The sequence below is a fragment of the Lacerta agilis genome, chromosome 1 (assembly GCF_009819535.1).
Source record: "Lacerta agilis isolate rLacAgi1 chromosome 1, rLacAgi1.pri, whole genome shotgun sequence".
NCBI lineage: Eukaryota > Metazoa > Chordata > Lepidosauria > Squamata > Lacertidae > Lacerta > Lacerta agilis.
The window spans coordinates 91,350,125-91,374,127 of record NC_046312.1 but is presented as its reverse complement, the minus strand read 5'-3'; the positions used below and the strand labels follow the sequence as shown (position 1 = coordinate 91,374,127).

Genomic DNA, 24,003 nt, shown 5'->3' with positions numbered 1-24,003 from the left:
CACTGCTCTGGTTCGCCAGAAGTGGCTTAGTCATGCTGGCCACATGACCCGGAAGCTGTACGCCGGCTCCCTCAGCCAGTAAAGCGAGATGAGCGCCGCAACCCCAGAGTCATCCGTGACTGAACCTAACGGTCAGAGGTCCCTTTATCTTTACCTTTAAGCCAAGTGATGCTCTGCAAGGCTTATTTTTCCATGTAATTTATAAAGACATCACATTCTCTCTCCTTAATCTTTCTTTTGAGTGATATCTTATTAGGTCTGTTAATTTGGCAAACTGCCTTCTCTTTTCCCCCCATCCCCTTTCCTGATATGCAAATCCAGGATTGTGGTTAGGTGCTACCAATACTCAGATGGGAGCTGTACAATGGCAGCTCAACATTTTATGTATTATGTATGTATAGGAAGAAATCAGCAGTTTTTTAAATAAAAAATATGCATTCTAAAACAAGAGGCTGGATTCAGCTAACAAGTCCTGCTAGCAGAAGCCTGCACAAGGACTTTGTTGACTCATTAGGGCTTTCCTCACTCTCCTCCCCCTGTGCCTCCCCCCAAGTTGGCTCTGGGGGGGGCAGGTTGAGAGAACCCCAATAACAGCACAGCAGGGGAAGAGAGGGCCGTTTGTTCCATCAGGCAAGCAGAAACGCTTGTGTTGACAGCAGTCTGGTTAGTGCTACATTGAATTCCTCCCATAAATATTTAAATAAACATCAAGTTTACATTTCTGGGTAGGCTTTTCTAAACAGAAATGTATTTAGCAGGAATTAATAAGAGCAAAGGTGCCTATTGTCGTGTCATATGGCACTTGTAAAAATGCCAGTTCCATAGACTGAAGCAGGCACATACTTTATTGCAAACGGCCAGGGCTTTTTTCCAGCCAAAACGTGCCAGAACTCAGTTCCGAAACTTCTCAGGTGGGTGCCCTTGCCATTCTGAGAAAACCTGGGAGGTGTGAGTTCCAGCACCACCACCCCTCTCTCATTTTAGAAAAATAACACTGGTGAGGCAGTCATCCAAGTAAACTGGCTCCAGGTTGTTAAGGGATTTTTATACTAATAGCAGCACCTTGATTTTGGCCTGGTAACAAACCAGTAGCCGTTGCAGATCTCTGAGCAGAGTAGTAGTAATCTGACAGGGTCTAGATTTCTGCCTCCTATTAAGCCTTAAGCCTTTCCTGCCCCCCAATAACTTTGTTCTACAAACCTGTTGTGAGGGTACTGAGACATATCCTTCAGTGTCTACCCTGTTTCCAGATGAGTGAGTTTGGGGAAGGAAGGATTATAGAACAGATTTGGAAAAAGCCCCCTGCTTGTTGTGTATGCCACGTGAGAATCACCTTCAGGCAAGTAAACAAGGAAGTGCCATTAAAAATTATTGTTTGGTTGTTCTCCTGCCATAAAATAATTACACAGGTATACATGGGCAGGTAGGTTTGTATAATTAGTGGAGTTATTTGCATGTTGTTATGGCCATTATGAATGAGGCTAATATCCTATTTATGAAACAATTGTTGGGTTTGGGGGGGGGGCGATTCCTTGGAAATGCTCAGCAAGCTGTGTACGATGTCGTCCATGGCAGCAGGAATTGAACTTTCGACTAGGAATTCGCACAACAAGTGTGTTTGTGCATGTAGGATTTTCACATGTACTACTATATTTTTGCATTTGATTACAGGGAATGATCATTTTGATGCCTGGGAAGTTGTATTAACCACAAAAGGATGGAGGTGGTGAAATCAGCCTGTTCTGAGGACTTCAGCAACACTAAAGAAACACCTGAAAAACTGCAGTCTCTTCTTTTGGACAGCCTGGTGGATGATACTAAGGAAGCAACTGATGTCCCCAATCGCCTTGTGGAATCCAGTAAGTGATTGGATATTATGCAGGCGGGACTTGTTGATTTATAGATTTTTGAAGGCCTTCGGGTGCTTCCAAATGTTAACTGTTTTCGGTGGGGTGTGAGGTTCATGCCAACAAATTCAGGTTGTGCTGTTATAGTTGATTGGGAGGTCTTGCACACAAAAAACACTCTTCTAAAAGTTTAGACCTATTGGAAGAAGCTAAGAGATGGGGCAATGCATTGGATAGTGTGGGGAGTGATACTTACTTTGATACAATGCCACTTATTTGCAAACAAATCAGAGCAAACGCTTATTAAATAAACCAAGGTTATCTAATCTCCCTGAATGCTCAACAAATAGGTCATCTGAAAGACCTTCAGTCTTGCTGCTAATGAAGTTGACTGGTTGGACAAGCAATCCAGAGATACACTGCTGCTATGGAGGCAGAATGGCTGCTAAATCCTTTGCCCACTTAGCCCAGGCAGGAAGCAAGACAACTTACAAAAAGACAACATCTGGGTTGCTGTGGTGAGGCTGATAGCAATGGGCAGGTTGGGAGCAGGTCCCTGATAGCTTTTTCTACAAGGTAGAAGACGGTTGGCTGACTAGACTGTGGCACCGATCTACCTAAGCTAATCACAGCTGAGCCTCATTAAAATATATGGAACACAGTCACCGCTAACTTTCATTAAGCTCTGACCCAGTATACCAATTATTGCTTTTGACTTCTTTCATTCTTTTTATTTTTTCCTTTTCAGAGATTTTTAGAAAGCTTGTAAGAAATGATGTCATACAGGCTAAACCTGCCATCATGCACTTTGGAGGGTATATAAAGGAACAACATCACCAACAAGTACTGGTAAGTAATAATGGTGTTGTTAGGTAGCGGGCTGAAATGAAATAATTACAACTGAAATTGCCCACTGGCCACCTATGCACATCATGCTAAAACCATGGTTTAGTTGCAAGATGTGCATGAGCAGAACGGAGCCACAGAGCATCCTGGACTTGGACACTCTTATCATCCCCCCTCCCCCTCCTGTACAGTTGGGGAAAGGACTTTGGTAGCACCTGCTTTTTGTTTCACTGGATCTCGAATTGTCATGCCATCCAGAGAAGGGAGCATGTTAGAGCAAGCCATTGTCACATTCAAAACCATGGTTTATGAAGCTGGCTTGTTTAAACTAGTTGCAGTTGGCTGTAAACTACAATTCCCTGGGTTAGACAACACAGCTAGGGGAAAGTCTCTATGTCAAGCCTATCCACACAGATTTATTTATTTATTTTCTAATTCTCGTCTTGCTCCTTAATTTTGACAGGAAGTGAATTCTCCACCCTGGTTCCTCTAAAGCTTCAAACAATTCTTGCATGTTATATGTACAGTATTATTAAACACATTATTATACATGTAATATTATATGCATACACTCCCATGTTTCCTAAATTAACTAGCGCATGCATATAACAATGCATTTTAACTGTGTAAAATACATGTGTATTAATGTCCATAAACCATTAGGTTGCAAATATATAGTACAGGATGGGGCTTGACACTTTTAAATGAGTAAATATGTGTATTTTTTATGTATACCTGGAAAAAAAAGATAGCGTAAAAGTGGCTGGGACGTAAGCCAGCATTTAATGCAAGAGGTGATTCATTAGGAATCAAACTCGATTGATCAGAACCGCGAAAATCTATATCTAAATCTGTTTAAAAATAGATTTCTCCCCCATCCTTAGACGTAACAAGCCAAGATTCAGGATACGTGAAAATGCTGCCAAAGCTTCTCCTTGGACCATGGGGCAGCAAGCAGTGTGCCAGCTCAAAACTTGCTTTAGCTCCTTCCTGCTCATGAATGTGTCTCTAAACAGTAGTGTAAGCTTAATACAGAAATGCAGCCACTGTCTTCTGATCACTTTCCGAATATCTTTTCTATTTCTTTTGCAAACACAAAGGGGGAGGGGGTGGAACCCATAAGAACAATACTGAAGGAAATGATCGGTCAAGGACCTATATTCCAAAGTTCACTAGATAGCAATTCGAATTCATTACAGTTAGGCTGTCACTTAAGATTTTAAAAAACAGGTGTTTGTTCTTAAAATGAAAGGCAGGGAAAAAAAACCTGCTTATTTTTTTTCTACAGAAACTTTTGAATATTTCAAGCGAAGTTATAAATTTCCATGTTATTCCACCGGAGACAAAGTACTTTCAGATCAAATACAGCAAACTAGTAAGTGTCAGTAGAAACCTTCTCATCATTTGCATTTAATTCTCCACTTTCCATTTTCACATTGCAATATAAATGGCAGCTGGGCACTTCTTGGGAAATTACCTTTCACTGTTTTACAGCAACCGCTTGTCCCTGGCTTGTCCTTCATAATTTTGGTTGATTTCTGTGCTGATGAATGGCGATACTATTATGACTGCATTAGAATCCATTCTCAGGTAAGATACCACAAGGGGAAAAAATGTATATGTGGCCTCCTCCTCACTTTGTATGAGTGAAATAAATATGTTGTTCTAGTCCATGATATCTAAAAATAATGGATTGATTTTACAGATTAATATTACTCAATTTTATTCACTGTTTTGTCAGTCTGTATTATTCATCCCTTTGTGCTATTTTGTTCTACCCTCAATGAAGAGATAACACACTGAATTTGTGGGGAGGGGGGGAGGAGTAAATAAAGGTCTAATGTGAACCTAATGGGGAAATACTAGGAGTGTCTGGTTTGGTTTGAAATACAAAATAGAAGTGTTCAGAAGAACAATGGTTCCAGGTTTTTTTTAATCCTCGAAACTGGTCATTTTTTCACTCAAATACAGCAAAATTTTGTTGGAGTGGACTATCTACACAGTGTTTTCAGGCTAAATCCTTACTGCAATCTCCTTATGGGAAGTACACTTGTGAAATTTGCATGGGAAATTCAACTTAGTGCTGCAGAAAAATAAAAATGAAGCTTGTTAGAATGCTGAACATTTTCAGGAAAGCTTCTATGTTTTTCAATATTTCCTCATCCCCAAGAGGACTAGAAACATATCTTTAAAGGCGGGGGGGGGGGGTTGTCATTTATCACCATTCCTGAAAAAGCCACCAAATTGTAAGCTAAGGACCCAATCTCAGACCCAGGAGCTGAATGTGTCCTTCCAAGTCTATATATCCAGCCCCCACTCCAAGCGCCACCCCCTCCCCATTAATCTTCTCACCGCCTTATTTGTATGTTTGTACCTGGCTGGAATATGTTCTTGAACAGTGATGATGCCTCTTGCTTGCCTGGATGGAGAGAGATATCTCTGCATAAGGCAAAAAGGTAAAGGACCCCTGGATGGTTAAGTCCAGTCAAGGGAGACTTTGGGGTGGGACGAGGGAGCAGGTATTTGTCCATAGACACCTTTCTGGGTCATCTTGCCAGCATGACTAAACTGCTACTGGCGCTTGGAGGACCGTGACAAGTGCCAGAACACACGGAAACACTGTTTACCTTCTCGCCGCAGCGATACCTATTTATCTACTTGTACCGGTATGCTTTCAAACTGCAAGGTTGTGTATAGAAACCACTGGCATGTGTGGCTAGAATGTAGCCCACTGTACAAATTTAAAAGCCACATCCGTTTCTCTGCCAACTTTTCTTCTGGCCCCACTCACCAATGACATGTGGCTTTTGCAATGAAAAAAGTTCCCATCCCTGATTTAGGCTGAAAGCACACTAATTTGGCCATACGGCTGTCTAAATCTGTTTCCATGTTCTCACATCTGAGAATGGAATAAGGCCGTAATCCTGCGTGCACACACACACAAAGTGACCCTGTAGTCAGGGACCTTTCTTGTCTATTGCTGCACAGTGCCTAATATATATTTGGCACTTTTTATAAATAATAAACAATTGTTCTGATGATAGGTAAGTCTTGCAACTTGGTAAACATGTATAAAATCAGACTGAAGATCTTTCCCCTACATTGTGTGTGTTCTTATAATGATAGGTGAGGCATGTCCATTATTCTCTATTGAAGCCAGTCATTTTTCACAAAATTCCTGCAGTCCACGTAACCTTGGTTCTTGTAACTCAGTAGTACAAGAGGAGCCAGTTAGTAACCACCCCAGTGCATGTCAATTAATATTTATCTCTTGTAACAGTCTATGCAATTTCCTTCTTGGTTTTCCCTCCAGGGAGATGACACATTGCTGGTTCCTCTACATGCCTATCCTGTGATGAACACTTCAGAATTTCCATCCTTCATTAATTTATCTGATGTTTCTCTAGGACAACGGTAAGCTGTTATGGTTTTTTTAAAAAAATTAAACTGTTTCTCATGTGTTGCTAAAATAATTGGCTTAATGTGACGGGTTGGGGAGAGGGAGGAACGAAACAGAGTACCTTTTCATATGATATTAACTCAATCAGGAAATACAATTGCATCTGGTTTTACCATAGCAGTGTGCTTTCAGTGGGCAGGCATTGTAAAATACATTCGATTATTCTGAAAGATTATCTGCAACTGTAACGCTGTATTTCTCCAAGGCTGATGAGATTTCTGAGAGAAAGTGTTTATATTCCAGCAGTATTCCTGCCACTATGGTAGCCTTGGTTGTATAAATGCTTTCCATTAGCGCTGTGCTCTTACTACAGAGTTATACCACAGAGATGGTGTATTATAGGAACAAATGAAGCTGACTTATAACAAATCAGACCATTGAGCCACCTGTTTCAGTATTGTTTACATAAATTAACAGAGATTCTCTAGGGTTCCAGAAGGGAGTCTTTCCCAGCCATACGTGGAGATGCCAGAGATTTAACATAGGACCTCCTGTAGGCAAAACAGATGCTTTATATTGACAAGCTGGGACATGTATAGAGAAGGGCGATCAAAATGATCATGGGTCTGGAAACCAAGTCTTATGAGGAGCAGTCAAGGGAGCTGAGGATGTTTAGCCTGGAAAAGAGGAGACTGAGAGGAGGTAAGGTAGCCATCTTCAAATATCTCAAGGACTGTCACATGGAAGGTGGAGCAAGCTTGTTTTCTCCTGCTCCAGAGGGTAGGACTCAAACCAATGGCTTCAAGTTGCAAGAAAGGAGATTCCAACTAAACATCAGGAAGAACTTTTTGGCAGTGAAAGCTGTTGGACAGTTGGAGCGGTCTCCCTCGGGAGGCGGTGGACTCTCCTTCATTGTGGGTTTTAAAGCAGAGGAAAGACGGCCATCAGTCATAGATGTTTTAGTTGAGATTCCTACATTGCAGGGGTTTGGACTAGATGACCCTTGGGGTCCCTTCCAGCTCTGCAGTTCTATGATTCTGTGATGCTAAACCCTTGAGCTATGACTTCCTGATGCATGAAAGTTGTGGTTGTGGACCCAGAAACATTCTCCTGAAAGCATTCAAGTGAGGGAGAGGAAGTGCTTTGAATTTGCTTTAAAGGTATAGTGTGTGTAGCATCTACTCACAGGCAGTATCCTCATTGGAGCCACTTTGCTTTTAACTATATATATATATATATATATATATATATATATATATATATATATTCTTACAAATCCTGCTCTTTAAGTGAAAGTAAGTTTATTCTTTAAAAAAAATCTCTCCTGAGTCCCATGATCAATTCCATTCTTCACATACACCCATCTCACCCTGTCCACCCATGGCTTCCTTCTTAGGAAAGCCACAATTGCTACCCAACTTGGAAATGTTAAAAACCTATCAAGCAGTGAATCTCTTCTTCATCCAACCTTAAAAAAAAAATCAAGGCAATACTACATATAAACTACATTCCTTATTAATCAGCTAGACAGGATTTTAGTCAACAGTTTATAGAATGTTGGAAGAGTTTGAGTATAAAATAATAATATATTTTTTTAAAACAAAGTGAAGAATATGTTGTGTTTTTCTAAGTCATTTTGTTTTGACTAGTTAAAAACCAGACATGCAAAAATGCTTATAGATAGGCTTGGCTTTTGGAAAATGCATAGGGCATCCAAGAAGCGGGTCACAGCCAGTTAGGAATCCGAAGCTGCTTTTTTAGCTTAGGATACAGGTCTAATCATTGGCTGAGAAGATGAGGCTGATCCCAATAACCTGTGAATAAGCCTTATTGATATCAATAGATGTAACTAAGCAAGAGCTGGATAACAGTTCCAACAGTATCACGTTATCTGTCCTGGATGCTACCTCTTATGACCACAGATGGAGAAGTCAAGTTTCTGAAGGAAGCCCTGTTTAGGGAAGTTCTTAATGTTTGAAGTTTTATTCTGTTCTTAATGTTCTGTTGAAAGCCGCCCAGAGTGGCTGGGGAGACCCAGCCAGATGGACGGGGTAGAAATAAATTATTATTATTATTATTATTATTATTATTATTATTATTATTATTATTATTAATGCTGCTCAGTCTAGAAAAATGGGTGTAGTTTCTCTCTGTTGATCTATTTATACATGCAATGTGCAATTGGGGTGGGGATCTGTAAGGTCCTCCGTTAGTTGCTCATGAGTAAGCAGTCAAAACTCTGAGTTTTCCTTTAGTAGTTTTATTGTGCAAACTATGTACAGTGCAGAGCTAACAAGTTCATGTCTGTATCAAGCGTCGGCAGAATCCGGGAATGGCCCCATCCAGTTCTGACCCCAACAAAAGAGTTTCGGTATACGAAAACCCCACCTTCCGTCCTTTCGTTTCACCCCTCGGCACCTTTGGGGCGACGGAAATTGCGTGCCTCCTTCATCGCCCCTTGGGCTCGGGGAGTGCAGGGTCTCTCCGGCATCCTCAGAGCCTCGACCCTCCATCCCCTTAGACCCATGCCCCTCCCCGCTGGAAGCCTCGCTGCTCCCTCCGCTGCCAGAAGAGGTGCTGCTGGTCAGGTGGGGCCGGGACTCTCTGTAGCATCCTGAGAGCCCTTCCACCACCTTGCGCTGCGCCGGGGACAGTTCCCTGACAGGATCTTTATGGGGTGGAGTACTCAAAACTGTGGCCTACAACCTGAGTGGCTGTCAGAGGAGTTTGCTGAAAACTAAATTCTAAAACACCTGATCTGTGAGGTCACACAATTTTTAATTCAGAATGTGCAGTGCAGTTCTGTGCACATCTACTTGGAAGTAAGCCCCATTGAGTCCAGTGAGACCCTAGGCTTGCAGGATCTCTTGTTTTTTTTTTTGCTAGAACCCTGAGATTCACAGAGCAAAACCTGGTGCAAAGGACACATGCTTGGAATTAAAGAATTATCAGTCCAGGAACTCAGTGTTTCCATGTGAGGACCTACTGCTGGTTATCTCAAGCTCCTGTCATTTCAGCAATAGAATTTGCTGGGCTAGGCTAGTTATACTGTTTCTTCTGTTATTAAACAATTTGGTGTCAGAAATCCTTGTTGATCTAGAGCAAACTACCCAAAGATTTACCTTCTGCCCAAGCCTCATATAAATTAAAACCACTAGTGATGACTGCTTTTTACCCATGAAAATATTACAGCTGCCTTTTCTTTTCTATTATTTTCATAAAAGAATATCAATTTTCATTCAAGATAATAAGGTAATGAAAAAATACAGCATCAGAGCAAATTAAATACATGATTGTTTTACAGATTATTGTGTTTTTCTCTTGCAGGAATTGCTAATTTTAATGAAAATACTACTTTATTGTCACCTGTCTCTGGTTCATATATTGTATTAATTTGACAGAGGTTTCATATTCGTGTCTCTTTGTACTTATGCTTCCCACAATTTTTTAATTATTTCAATATATCAGGAAAGAACAACTTGTGTAACTACACAAAATCAAATCTAGTTATATATAAAGGCCCTACATCACTTAGTACAGAGTCAGACTAAAAATAATTGCAGAAAGAACAGCAACCAGTTCAGAAAAGATAGGGCATCACAACATAGAACTGTATATGTTTGGGATCCAGTGATCAATCCCAAATATTACTGATCCAGGTCTCTCTGGATAGCTCTATAGAAGACTTCCATTGCTGAGCAATAGCCATCTCAAGCTGCTACCAGCATGAAAAGTGCCATTTTTTTGCATTTAACAGTTGGATTAAGGTCACTTTTCAGAGCTAAGGAGGGTTTGTACTTACCTGCTCAGTACATTTCTATCTGTCATGCTGCCCAGGGGTGGGCAGATGTGCTAATGAACATTAATGTAATTATTTCTGATTCTTTTGTCCTGTATCACCTTTTCCAGTAAAGAATATGTGATTCCCCTGGAGTGCAGCTGTCCTATAGATTTTGAGTTCCACATAGAATATCTTCAGCCTCACAAAGCCTTTACGGTTCATCCAACATCTGGTAAAATCTTGGGAGGGGGAGCATTACTTCATTAATGTGTGAATGCTAGTATCTTAAATAGCATGTTCTGTACAGTATATATAAACATATTATAGTGCAATCTGCCACTGCCCCTCATGCTGGGCTGGGTAGGTGGATGTGTGGGTGGGTGGAATGAGGGAAAAGTGTCCCTTCACCCAGCTAAGACAACTTTCCACCAGCTGCTGAATTTGTGGGTTGGCAGGAGCCAATGGAAAGCCCCAAAATGTGGGGTTCAGTGGGAAGGGCTAGTCCGAGCTGGCCCATAATTCTCTGGATCTCAAGCCAATCTCACTGTCCTGTCCACCCACTCTGAAGTCCCACTGTGGCTGTCATGTGTGGCAGGGCTGTAGATAGAGCCCCATCGGTGGTAGGGAGGATGTTAGGATTGTCCCCTACTCCACAAACTAAGAACAGATCTTAATTGCTACAACCTCCTCAGTTAAAGAAAAGGAAATATATGAGCATCGAAATGCTGCTAGACTACAATGCCCACCATCCCTGGATATTGGGCCATGTTTCCTTGAGCTGATGGCATAGCTTATCTGCAGCAAGATGCTTCCAAAAGGTTGAACTTTAGGGGTAATCATGTTTGTTTGTTTGTTTGTTTTTACCAAGAAGTGCCACCAACTGCTGAACTATACTAGTAATTTGCTTTTCCAATCACCTTGCCAAATTCGCATCATCTTTAAGGGCTCTCAGACTAAGCTTCCAGAAATCCCTGATTGTTCTGTACAATTTCTTTTAGTCATAAAAGTGCTGTGATTTCAAGGTGAATGTACTAACTGTGTTTTTGTTTTTGTTCTAATTCGTTCATTCACTACAGGAATAATTCCTGCCAACGGGAAAGCAGATATTATGGTAACATTTGCACCGTTTGAATACGGAACAGCCCAGATGAAAATGGAGTTGTGGATTTCACAATTTAACTCAAAACCATATGTTTGTGCGTTCACAGGAACATCATTGCCACGCCCTACATTAACGTATGTGTGGTCGGTGCTTACTTTGAACATTTAAAAAAAAAAATCATTGTGTTTCACTGAGAAACCTTTATAAAATAATATTTCCTGGGGAGGGGTGTCCTATCATAACAACCATACAGTGGGTGCGTGTTAGAAACAAATGAGCCAAGACGATATAAATACATCAGGCTGAATCCAGAGTAAAGGAGTAAGTAAATGTGGTGCTTAGGCGACATTGAAATAAGAGGAAAAGGTTAGCTACAAAGTCCTGTCGATTTAAGTGGGAGGTAAGTTCCTCTAGCTTTGGATCCAGCCCATCATTTTGTTTGGAAAAAGCTGCAGTAAAGATACTCTTTAATGATGCTTTGAGATCAGTAATGTCATTTTTTTTTTACACGAGACTGAATTTCAGCATCATATGTTTATAATTAGAGAGGGAAAGAGCTGTCTTAGTTTCCAGTCCATGTCAGTTTCATGTGCTCATTCCTAGTTCCATTCTGTCCCATTTCTGCATTAATGTGTATTTAAATAAAAATCTGGATGAAAATGTATAGTTAAATATGTATTTTTAAGAGTTGACATTTTTTTCTCAGGGTATGCATTTCTCAACATATTTTATCCTGAAATAAGCATTTTTGGTATCTTATATGGAGTTGAGAACTGTGTCACAAAATGCCCTTCAGAATTCACAGAAAATTGATTCCCTAGCAGAGATGAGTCTTTTCCTCACTGGAGTCAATATAAATGGGGACTGTACATCCTCCAAATAATTTTTTAGAACTTAGAAAAAACAAAAAGAACCTAAAGTGTTTTCACAATAATGTAGGCAGCTTTCATAGTCTCTTGGCTAGGTCTCAAGAGGCTAACTTTATAAACTTACAAATTCTGATCGGGCTCAGATTAAAATCTGAAGTAGAGAACAATTCTTGAGAGCACCATCATCTGCCCCTCAGCCATCACCACCCCAGTTGTGCTCACTCTTTCCTTCTTCTTACATTGGAACTCAGTTGGCAAGCGTAACAGCAGAGGCAAGGAAGGAGAAGAGAGGTTGGGTGTTTGCTTGTTCTCCCTCCTCTCCATTTTCACATTGTGCATATAAAAGGGTGCCTGGGCTCTGAGCACATGTGGAAGATATAGCTGTCTCAAGGGTTTCTGCCATTTCAGTGATTCAGATCTCATGATATCCAAAGTTTTAGACTCCCACTTAAATGTTTTTTGAACCGCATCCTAATGGGTTGATGTCCTTTGCAGAACTGTAGCTGTACTTCCATCTATCACAATTAAAATTATGTTTGTCTTTTGAAATCTAGGAGAGCAGACTTTGAGAAGCAAGAAGCAGTTTTGGCAAGAATACCAAAGTCTCCACAAAAAGCAGTGGCACGGCTACTGCAGAAGACGGCATTGCCAAAGCAAGAACGGGGCAGTCCCATACAAAAACCACAGGTGGGGGATTTAAGGCAAATAACAATGGCAGCAAAAAATTGTTAGAACGAAATTGGGCCCATTGTTTGTTTTGATGTGTCACATTGTATTTCGTAGGCCATTGAATATAAAAACTTGAGATTCCCAGCTGATTTGTCAAATCCCTATGCTGTGGGAACTGTTTTGGTTCAGGAACCAGGCAAAATAAAGATTAAATACTTAAGAGAAGGTAATAACTTTGAATATTATGTGTTTGTGTAATGTGTGGTACTACAGGGCTGGAATTTCTGGGCCTGACTAGAATACATGGAAATGGCACCAAACACACTTGATCTGTTCAAGATGTAAGTGTGTAAGTGCAGTGATCACAAACTATTTCGCCTATTTACATTTGCGTTCTATTCCTCTATTCCCTCCTCTTCCTCTGTTGTGTCCCTTGTGATGTTTTCTAGATTGTTATGCTCTTTGTGGTAGGGACCTGTGCTTTCATTTTATCACTTTCCATCTTCTCTCCCAATCCACCTCAGGCAGATTGGTTAGTCAGCCCTAGGAAAGTGGTTTGAAGTTGGAGGAACTTGTTCCCGCCATAAAACACAGCTTAGTTTGACTAATTTTGGCATCTCTGAACATTTACTAATTTGATTCTGTGATTTACAGGTACTAATAATGTCTCATTGTAGTTCTTACATAATATGCATAGTATGAATAATTTCATAATTTTATTGTATTATTGGTCTATATGATGTATTGTACATACATAGATAGATGGATGGATACTGCCCTGGTATCTCTATACTGTAGATGGACAGGTGGTTATAAATATTTTTGGACAATAAACAAACAAACTGAACCATTCCATCTGAATCTGAAGGATCTTCCCCCAGTTGAAATAAATCACTTCCAACTCTCTCCTGGCCTTGCAATTCTAAGCACTGTTCAGCATGGGAGACCCTGAAGGTCCCTTTGACGCAGTATAACTTTGTGTTTGTGAGGACCACACTTATTAACCTCCCTGCATGGTTTTGGCCTCAGACCCTCTCTGTACTGATAATGCCATTGTGTCACCCTGGTCATCATATGATCACTTCTTCACATGTGTACCACTTGAAGAGGGTTTGTTATATATCTTGAACTATGTAATGTAAACAAGAAATGTCTCATTTGAAAATATTCATAGAACTGAAGTCTTACTCCCATAACACCCGAAGCTTCATCATAAACTCAGGACCCTACCTCCTGTAAAACAGATATTGGTAGCAATATAATCCACACATTTTCAACATTCTGCAGTCTCTTTAACACCATACTAAATGGAATGATTCACCATTTGTAACTGAAGCCAGTGGTGATAACGGGAGGGCTATTTTACTCCATCTCCTGAGCATCCTGTTTGTATTTGTGCCCTACAGTCCTAGGAGGGCAAGGTGATGGAGGAGCTATAACAAGGCAGGTGAAAGAAGCTGTTTTTGAATTGAAAGTCAAGCAGGACATACAAGCAGAGCTAACCAACCAACTTAAATGGTGAGTGGCGCTCACACATTATGCAAGCAGAAATAAACATATATAAACATATACGGCTCATTGTACTTAGGACTAGCTGAATACGCCGCTTAGCGTATCTTTTGCAAAAAGTGGATAAAGTGATTTTATTTTTTGCTTGCCAGTTTGCATCTGGTGAAAACTTATATGATTGTGATTTATCTTGGTCAATAACTGAACAAAAAACTTACTGGGACGTATCCAGTGATGGTTTTACACTACTGTAGTGGAAAGCAATTCTGCTTTTGCAATGTGCAATCCCCCTGCCACTCCAATATTGGGAAGCCTTCTGGAACAATAAGGGATATGTCACAGGGGGCTGCAATAGGTAGAGGAACTGGCAAAAGATAGGTGAAGCACTTTCTGCGACACAACTTGTTGTTGATTCTTGGTTTGTAAATCATTCATGTGCCAATACAAATGCAGTCTTTGAGTTGAAACAAAAAAGAAGCACAGGGCTATAAGCCAGAAGAGTACTTAAAAACAGAAGGGAGTGATTCAGCCAAAATTTAGCATTTTGAAATTGGGTGGATTTCAACAGTAGACATTCCGTTGAAATTACTGGGTGTTAAAAGTGCTCAAGTTTAATTGTTTCTTGCCCATGTCAAGTCAATAGGCAGGCGATCTGCAAAATTTGCACAATGTTTGCATTGGCTTGATTTCCTCCTTGCAAAAGCCTTGTTAGTACTGTACAGTGGTACCTCAGTTTAAGAACAGCCCTGTTTACGAACTATTCGGTTTAAGAACTCCGCAAAACTGGAAGTAGTGTCTCGGTTTGAGAACTTCACCTCGGTCCAAGAACGGAAGCCGAACGGTGGAAGGGCACTGGCGGCAGGAGGCCTCATTAGGGAAAGCGTGCCTCGGTTTAAGAACGGTTCCGGTTTAAGAATGGACTTCCAGAACAGATTAAGTTCGCAAACCAAGGTGCCACTGTAAATAGTTGTCTGAACTGAACTCTATTCTCTCCTCTCTGATTTGAATGCAGGCAGGTTCATTTAGGCAAAGATCCAATTTCTCCAACTTTTCAAAAGCAATTTTCCGAAGACCGATGTAGAGAAGTAGAACTGTACAAGGTAAGGCATATTTTTGTTTTAAAAGAACTGTGTGGGTTTGTACATTGCAGGCAGCAGCTGGGATGCATGTACTCAGGCAGATAGTTCCATCTTGTTAGAATATACAAGATGTGTTCAGGATTGTGGCTTAAAGACTTATCTTGAGAGAAAGCATGCACCTTGCTGCCATTAACTTTTTGATAATCTGTGCAGTCCCGTTTCCTATCTTCAGAGTTCACATGCCATGTATAGCAGGAAGAAAAATTATAGCAGGGGGAGAAACAAAAGAAGAAGAGGGGCACCTCCTATACAAGCTCCTCGGGGATATCTTCATGTACCGTGTTGGTTGGGCAGTGGTCCCATGGCATCAATATACCAGTGCTCCTTTTGGAGCATGTCGTAGTCTTACATGCCTGTTCAACGTAGTCAAATAGTCATAGGGACACAGGAGTCTGCCTTGTACCGAGTCAGACCCATTGTCCATCCAGTTCAGTATCGTCTACACTAACTGGCAGCAGCTCTCGAGGGTTTCCAAAGGGGATCTCTCTGGAGATGCTGGGGACTGGACCTGGGAACTTCTGCATGCAAGGCAGATGATCTGCCACTGAGCTACGGTCCACTTTATTTGTATACTCCTTTTCTGTATACGTTATTCTAAAAGTGGTTCACAGTTCACAGCAAAGTATGACAAAAAGCAATGCACCACAGTCCATAATATCCAGAAATGTAACACCTTGTCCCTTAGAGTTCCAGACACCTTCGTCTCAGCTGGAGAACGATCCCATCCCACCCCTTCAGTAGCCACCTATGAATCAAACCCAGAACTCGTCTCACTAATGAGTTCCTTGGAAGACTACAATTTTATTGAGCCCTAAGTGCAAGACTTTGATTAAGGATCCAGCAATGTACACTAATGTGGGTATTTATATATCTTTGTTTATGGTGCTGAGGAAGATTAAAATGGGAGAGCCTATTAAGGAGAAGGAGTTTCAAAGGAAGAATGTTGAAGTTTCAGTCAAACGTGTCATCCGAGAGATTGGCGAGGTATGTCTTCGTGTCAGAGTCAAAATGGGTAGATGGGAATACAGCAGGGAAGCTTGCCTCTGCATTAAGAAATCCTTGTGAATATAACGGGGAAACTTCCTTTCGTTGGTGTCTCTCGCCAATAGGAAATAACAGGGGAAAGAGTCTGGTGAGCACTTGGAGATTTATTAGGGAGAACAGTTGTGCGGGGGTAGCCTAAGATTGCAGCAGTAGTGTGGGGATATAATAGCCACCTGAAATTTGTTGATTTAAAAAGAAATCTCAGCCAGATGCATCCCAGAGTTGATTGGCATGTACTTAGAGAGGAAGAAATGAAACAAGTTGTCACCATGAAGTTCTGATTATTGTAATCTTCTGTGCGCTTCTGGTTGCCTCCAGGCTGTTTGTATTTTGCTGGAAGGATTCACTCACATGCTGGAAATTTAGGTTAGCACAGTTAAAGTGAATTAAAGTGCACTGGTGTAACAAATCCACTTTTAAAATTAAATCCATCTCTTTGTGGTTAGGAAAGTGATGGGAAAATTTATTGAAAGGTGTAAACCAGAGGTCGGCAAACTTACCAGGCCTCAGGCCGGTTCCTCCAGCGCCGATCGCGCAGCGGGCCGGAGGGCGCTATTTACAGACACGCTATTTCCGGCCCACTTCCAGGTCAGCGGAGCACCGGAAATAGCTTGTGCACGTGCGCAAGGGCCTCCTCAGACCCAGAAGTGTGCTGGAAATGACGCACATGCACACAAGCTATTTCTGGTGCTCCGCTGACCCGGAAGTGGGCAGCTGCGGTGTGACGCGCCGATAAGAGCGGGCAGTGGCGGCTGACATGGGTCTGAGTCCCTCGGGCCGTATCCAGCCCGCGGGCCTTAGTTTGGGGACCCCTGGTGTAAACAATTGATTACAGTAAGATCATGTCTTGCTCAGGGGTTACATTCTGAGGGGTGGTGTGTAAAGCCGGAATTGTGCATAATTTAATCTTACCTGCCAGAGCTGGCGCAGGATCTTACAGGGCCATCCAAGATCTTGTGGAGGTCTCTGGAGCCTGTGCAAAACCTTCCCAAAGCCTGTAAAAGCTCTTGCTGTACCTGGAAAACCCAGCCTGGAAAGAACTTTTAAGCTCTTCGCCTTGCATGTGTTTAATTTGTGTGATATTAGTTGGCCTGCCGCCAGGCACATAAAGCTATGATTGCACGAGTTAAATGTGCACAAGTTGTGACCCTGCTGTAATGTGAACGAGTATCACCACTGCACAAGCAAATCAAGATGAATGTTCATAGATGTAGCACATTCCAGCAAACATCAGAACAAATGTTCCATAAAGGCCGGCCACTGTCTAATCTCCATGTAAGCAAATTGGGATGAATGCTCAAGCCCTTAGTTCTACAGAAATCACTGGGTCATACCTCTGTGTAATTGCAGATACTTTCACCAGTATAAATAGGCTGCAGTTAAATAAAGAGCTTGAAAGTGTTTATTCCTAACTGTAACCCTTTAAGACTGAAACTGTTCCCTTTTTGTGTGCCATGCAGCCCCCGAAATTCTATCCCACATTTGATCTCCTGCTAAACAACCCTTGGTGTCACAGGCACTGGAATCTGCGACGGTTCCAACAAGCTGCTCGAAAGGTACTGAAACAAATTGTCTCAGTTAAATACTGGTGTGCCAGCTGCAGGAATGCTGCTCATTCCTAAATCCTTCCTGAATTTGCAAGTGTGTTTTATAACTCTCTTTTTTTAAGTTACAGTTTTGTTGTGAAACTATGATTGAATCTATGTTGCGGGTATGGTGGCTTCACTGCCTAAAGTGTTTACATTAAAAGGAAGCAGTATGCCAGCTGTTTGATAATCCCACCATTCCATACAGCTGCCAAGCCTAATTCTGCATGGGCAGGAGAAAGTGGAAGTCACAGGTAGATGCACTGCAGCAATTACACCAGGCCATTGGATGCCTCACCTTCCAGCTTCACAAGAACAACAAACATTCCTACACTTTAAGGTTCCATAAGTATGTTGATCAGTTTCTCAAATAGGTAGCTGTATGCAGCTTTAAAGGCTTTATGATTATTTTGTGCCTACTTTCATGAATTCAGATTAGTTTTTAAAGGGCCACACACACTCTTTGTGCATATATTTTCCAAGTTTGTTGCACAACTGTAAGGTCTAGAAAAGCCTGGGGCTTAAAAACAAAACAAAACAGTTTGGCAGTTTCCAGACTTATGTACACAGAGATTCCAGAAAAGTTTTGGAAGACACATGCCACATAGAAAATGGATTGAACAATATCCTAAATGATTCTCCTAGATTGTGGTTCACTGCCGGCTCAATCGTGTGCTAAGTGTGTGGCGTGGAGTATTTAAAAATATTAAAAACCAAGAAGAGGAAGAAGCATTCCCATCAGGTAACCCCCTCCGATTTGGAAACCTGTTTTTTAATACTTGTTTTCATGCCACGTTGTGAAAAATGACAAGAGAGGATGCCGTGACACACTGCTGTGATGCACAGCCTCCTCGTGTGCTATAAGTGAATGAATAAAGGAACAGCTAGAAAAATTCTGCCGTACCAAGATGGGCCCTGAAACGCTTCCACTATACTTTTTCCTCTTGTCCTCTATGGGTGGGCCACACATCACAAGTTCTGTAAAAACAAGAAACAGGAATGTCGTATCATTTGCTTTGTGCCATAAAAGGCAATGGCTACCATTTAGGCAGAACGGGAGAAGAAAGCATGGGGAATACTTTGGGAAGTGGGGACACCTTCTGTTAGCATCTTCCAGGTCCCAGGGCTCACAATGAGCAACGAAGGAAAAAATGTATCCCACCGTCTCTGTTGATCGAAAGGCATATCTGTCACCCACTCTTAACTCAGTCTTAGCATTTGTACATTTCTGTCCTGGTTCAACAGAAAGCAGCAGTTCCGAAACGACCAGCACACTAGCAATAAGTGATGATGGAAGAGTGCCTTGTGTCCTCACAGAAGATCGCCTGCTGCCTTCTGAATTCCCCACTTACAGTTCGTCTCGGGCTTATGAGCTGGTAGGTGCCTCTGTGACGTTAGCAATGGTTGATGGGTTAAAAGAGAGTGTAGCGCTCCTTTCACTCGGCTGGACAGCCGCTTCCTGTGGCTACAAAACTGGCGTTCTCAAGGCTATCGATTCCAATTAAAAAGCATCCTGTGGTTACCCGGATGCCAGTTATGATATTTCCTCCCCAGTCCAACCATTAGAAAAGATTGTTGTTACATAAATTGAAAACTAATAACAATATTTGTTTGTTTGTTTGTTTTTAATAAAAAGAGAAGAAAAGACATAGTTTCCCATTTGAAAGATTGATAGTGGAAGGTACAATTCAGTACTCGAGGTTACTTTTCACAATAATCTGCCTCAGAAGGTCTGGTGGGACCAGAATCTGGAAATTTCAATTGAAGAAATCTGGAGGAAGCACTGGTCTAAGGTTCCATTTAAACCTTTGGGAGCTGTATTTGAAGTTGTTCCATGGTTTGTATTTAACACCAAGGCAGCTGACTTGTGTTGCCCCAAGGGGTGTGTCTGCTGTTGTTGGAAGGGATGCCAAGTTGTAGGCACCTACTGACCTCTGTAGTGGGACTGCCTGAGGTTTATAATTTCACGTTATGGGACTTTGCCTAAATTGCCTTTACTACTGCTCAGCCAATCCCATTGTTTCCACAGTTAGCATTATTAATTTTCTTCTTGGCTGAGGATCACAACAATAAGAATCAAGAACGAGTTGCTCACTTCTTAGTGGTGGCTCAGGCCACATGGTGGAATGCTGGAAGTCATTAATTTAAGAACTCTCGGTTTCTAGTATAATAAAAAATGGCAGGTAGCCCTATTGGAAATTTGATACCATCTTACATACTGTTTTGATTTTTTTTTTCCCAGGCACCTGAAGTTCTCGGTATAGTTCCTGTCAGGTCTGCAAATGTTAAGATTAAACAACTTCACCACTTCTATGAATTAAAGGTTAGATGGCCGCTAAGTCATGTCCTGTTTTTTACTTTATGCTATATGTTGGGCAAGGCAGGGAACAGGTGGCAGTGTTTCATTTCTAAGTTTTCCAATTATTATTTTTAAAATTTGTAGAACTAGGTCAATAGAGAGGGATATTGATCCTAAAATGTCTGCTATGTAAAGTGTTTCCTCTATGCAGTGTCATGGGAAGGCATGTGAATTACGATGAATACAATATTCCCTTGTTAATTCATTTTAGGTAGTTTTCATTGGATTATTAGGGTTTTCTACCGTATTTCAATTCCTTTTCCTTTTGTCCAAAGGTCCCTCAGCATTTCACCCTCATGGCATATCAGCCATTCTGTGTGCACCATGCAGCAACCAGTTACACAGTTCCAAAATATTCCCAAATTCTGAGGACCGGTGCAGAGGTAACAGAACCACTCCAGTGTTGCTTTTTTCTTTTCTTGTGTTATTCTTAGCATTTAGTGGTTTAATAAATACTTTAAAAAAAAAAACCCTAACTAACAGAAAGACACCCTTCCAGAACATTTACTCTCTGCCTTTTTATCAGGAAGAGTTGATCCCAGTAATACCAGCGTCAGAGGAAAAACTCCAGGCACAAGAAGACGACCTGGACACCACCCTGCTAAACCTTAGAGCTCCCGAAGGTTTGCTTCATCCTCCAACCGATCATCCTCTTCAAATTTTTGTAAGTAAAAAGGGCAGGCCTCAGGGCCACATCCTGAATGGCTTGGCTATTCAGTTTCCTGGCTCCTTATTGGTTGGCTATCTTCAAAAGAAGCAAGAATTGGGGGAGGGGGGTCCCTGTGGCTCTTGTTTCAGTGTCGCCCTTCATTTCCTTTTCAGAATCCTAGCCCAGGACTGTGTGAGTTCAAGCAGCCATTTCCCTACGCAGAAAGCAGCATAGAATATCATATTTGCCCCGTTCCGAAATATGAACTTACTAAGAAGTTCCCACCAAAATCCTGCATACCAATGACACAGAAGAAGTTCCTTCATCACAGGGTAAGGGCTGTTGAAGTCATTGGGATCCAAGACATGGGATCTTGTCTTCTTTTACTGGCTAAGATTGCTAGCAGAATTTTCTGATGTGTGGTCTTTTCAGGAAGTGATTCAGGGCCTAACCAGCTGGAGAAAATTCCCATCAGTTACCCATTCGACTTTACCTAATGTACCTGTTCTGAACAACATAGCAATGCCATTCTGGTAAGTAAGAATGAGTGCTTTCGTTGAAGCACCTAATTTAAGTTAATTGCACCTCAGTTGTGTATACCGGAAACAACCCAGGGAATGTCACAAGTCTGAAAGCGTGGCTTCCTGACAGGCTACCGATAGGCTAGTTCACTTACAGTTTACTATTAACTTATTTCAAAGCATTCATATCCCATTCTTCAGATGAAAAACGGTGCTAAGAACAACAGCCAGATGGTCCCTAACCATTGCTCTGTACTTGGTCAGATCAGCAAACGGCATTGCATGTGGGAGTAGAGGTCAGGCTTAGCCTAAGTTACTCCTCAGTTAGGAGTTGAGGGAAGGGGAAGTTGGCTGCTAGAGTTTTTCAAAGGAAGAACTTAGCTCAGCAGATGGTGGCCACTGTTTTATCGACTGCTTTGGTGGCCCCAAACCACTCGGGTTTGAAGGAACAAAGGGTCTCTTTCTAAGCAACACTCTTACATTGCAAATGGCTCGTTTTGATCTGATTTTTCTGTGTATGCATCGGGCACATTCCACATATTTCTGGTTTTTTCAGTCGTGGATTACTACTGTTCCACCACTTTCCACCCACACTATTGGCAGAGTGTTTTTGTCCATCCCCTCAAAGTTTTCTGTGACCCGTAAGGTCAGACCCTGTTTTATGTGTTTAAAGGTTATGATGGAGGTAGCGAGGGTCATAGCATGGGTTTGATATTCTGTTTGCTCTTGTTTCTTTTATAACATTTTCATGAATAACAATAGCTACTAATAAAAATAACTTAAAAGACCCAACAGTGAATGTAGACAACACACACACACAGTACATATTCCTTATTTTTCATTTGAAAGGAATTGTTACAGTTATCTATGGAAAAGATAACATTATGGAGAGAATGTAGATTGTGTTTCTCCCATTCTCTCCTACATGCGTCACTGTGGTTCTGTCTTCCGCAGCATTGATCCCTACAATGAAGTCCTGATTCCAAAAGCTGTACCTCCAATACTGAACGACTTGCCAGAGCATGATAAGGAAAATGTAATTGATGAGTAAGTTTCCTCTGCACTGTTCTTTTGAAACAATCTTCTTGTGTTTCGAGCGCTGGGATTTGATCGCAAACGTGTACGTGTATGATTAAAGGCGTACAAGGTTGCTCTTGTACGCGTGGTGCTTTTGTTCCTAAAGGCTGAAAATGACAAGTTAGGCTACAATCCTAAGCCCACTTAAAACTGGGAGCAGCAGGATCGGTGGAGTGGTGATGGCAGGGCGGTGTTGCGCACCTTGTTTCCCAAGGGTGAGCGTCTCTGCCATTTATATAGAGGGTGCAGATGGCGGCTGTCAGGGATTTGCCCTCTCCTTGCGAGGAGGGTCCGGGCGGGAGTACTCCTCGCGGGGAGAGCGGGGAAGGGGATCCTGCAAATCGGGAGGATCAGGGTAGGGAACCTCCTCAAGAGGAGGTCTTGCTCAGGTACAGGGAGCCCCAGCCACTGCTGTCATCTGACTCCTCTCAAAGTCCATCACCAGAGCTCTCTCCCATGGAGGAGTCAAGGGTCAGGGATGCTGGGCAGAGACCCAGCAACGCCAGCCAGAGGCGATCAGAGGGGGAGTTGCAGCTTCTGGCACCAGCACAGCATCGGGGAGGTCAGGGGAGACAGAAGATGTCGTTTCAGGGTGCCAAGGCTTTGGTGCTGGGGGGGGGGGAAACAGGAGAGGGGCACTTCTGGATTCTGCAAGTGACTGAGCGGTCATGTTTTTAGCTAGCTCTGCACTGTAAATAGTTATGCACAATAAAGTAATCTTTAGTGTAAGAGGACTCTGTCGTGACGCATGAGCAACACTGTGATGTACCCTGACAGCGGCAGAGTCAATCCAATGCTGCTGTGCCCACACCCCCCACTCAGCTCCCCATGCCTCACTCCTCTCCCTCTCGGTAAGCAAAAGTGACATCATTGGGAAGCCAAGGTCGCAACGCCATCCTGCCCTCACTGCTGCACTGAATTAAATAGAACCTGCTTTTGAGTAGATATACCCTCAAACAACTTTAACAATGAAATAGCTGTCAACTTCATCTTCAGAGTGGCTGACGTGGAGTCTCCAGTATTGCTCATACCGGAGATGGTAAAAGCTGAATTTCCACAGACTGACCTCCCATCTGATGAGAACAGATCACAAAAGTATGGAAGGTAAGCCTGTTCCCATTAGAGGGATGGGGAGGGAACCACCTGGCCTAAGATGATATTGGACCACGACTCCCACTATTCCTGACCATGGGTCATACTAGGTGGGGCTGATAGGAACTGGGAGTCCCACACATCCCTGCAATAAAATGTCACACAGCAGTTAAGAACGTATGGCAGCCCATGTCGGTAGTATAGATTTTGGCGGATTTCATCAAAAATAGTTCAGAAAGGCATATTATTCTTTTAGATTTTTTTTGGGGGGGGGGGAGTTCAACAACCAACAACTCCCTCCCCTCGCCAAAAAAAATCTGTGTCTGGGTTTTTTGAAATATGGCAACCCAATGTAAGTGAAATTCGGCTGTTGTTCCCCTCTATAAGTAGATGAATATCATTGGTGATCATCTTTAGCCACCCCTGAATTAATAATACAGCACAGTTCCTAATGCACAATTGTTTTGAATTGTTTATTTTTTGCCGTTCCTTATAAGGAAATAACAGATGAGA

At 42.0% G+C, this 24,003-nt stretch overlaps 1 protein-coding gene across 2 annotated transcripts in view; it reads left to right on the top strand.

Moving 5' to 3' along the window:
* CFAP221 (cilia and flagella associated protein 221) overlaps positions 1-24,003 on the top strand; it is a 31,356-nt gene that overhangs the window by 4,104 nt on the left and 3,249 nt on the right. Inside the window, exons 2-23 of one of the 2 annotated variants that reach the window (XM_033163520.1) lie at positions 1,672-1,859; positions 2,596-2,696; positions 3,982-4,068; positions 4,188-4,283; positions 6,007-6,107; positions 10,003-10,106; positions 10,951-11,110; positions 12,400-12,532; positions 12,629-12,740; positions 13,921-14,032; positions 15,036-15,123; positions 16,057-16,146; positions 17,667-17,762; positions 18,438-18,534; positions 19,038-19,168; positions 20,035-20,115; positions 20,427-20,534; positions 20,678-20,815; positions 20,974-21,132; positions 21,233-21,333; positions 22,276-22,368; positions 23,395-23,502. In XM_033163520.1, the coding sequence (XP_033019411.1) occupies positions 1,718-1,859; positions 2,596-2,696; positions 3,982-4,068; positions 4,188-4,283; positions 6,007-6,107; positions 10,003-10,106; positions 10,951-11,110; positions 12,400-12,532; positions 12,629-12,740; positions 13,921-14,032; positions 15,036-15,123; positions 16,057-16,146; positions 17,667-17,762; positions 18,438-18,534; positions 19,038-19,168; positions 20,035-20,115; positions 20,427-20,534; positions 20,678-20,815; positions 20,974-21,132; positions 21,233-21,333; positions 22,276-22,368; positions 23,395-23,502 (2,438 nt within the window). In that variant the 5' untranslated portion in view covers positions 1,672-1,717. Of the gene's footprint in view, positions 1-1,671; positions 1,864-2,595; positions 2,697-3,981; positions 4,069-4,187; positions 4,284-6,006; positions 6,108-10,002; positions 10,107-10,950; positions 11,111-12,399; positions 12,533-12,628; positions 12,741-13,920; positions 14,033-15,035; positions 15,124-16,056; positions 16,147-17,666; positions 17,763-18,437; positions 18,535-19,037; positions 19,169-20,034; positions 20,116-20,426; positions 20,535-20,677; positions 20,816-20,973; positions 21,133-21,232; positions 21,334-22,275; positions 22,369-23,394; positions 23,503-24,003 lie in introns of those variants that run through there. The other variant, XM_033163527.1, reaches the window with a different exon arrangement.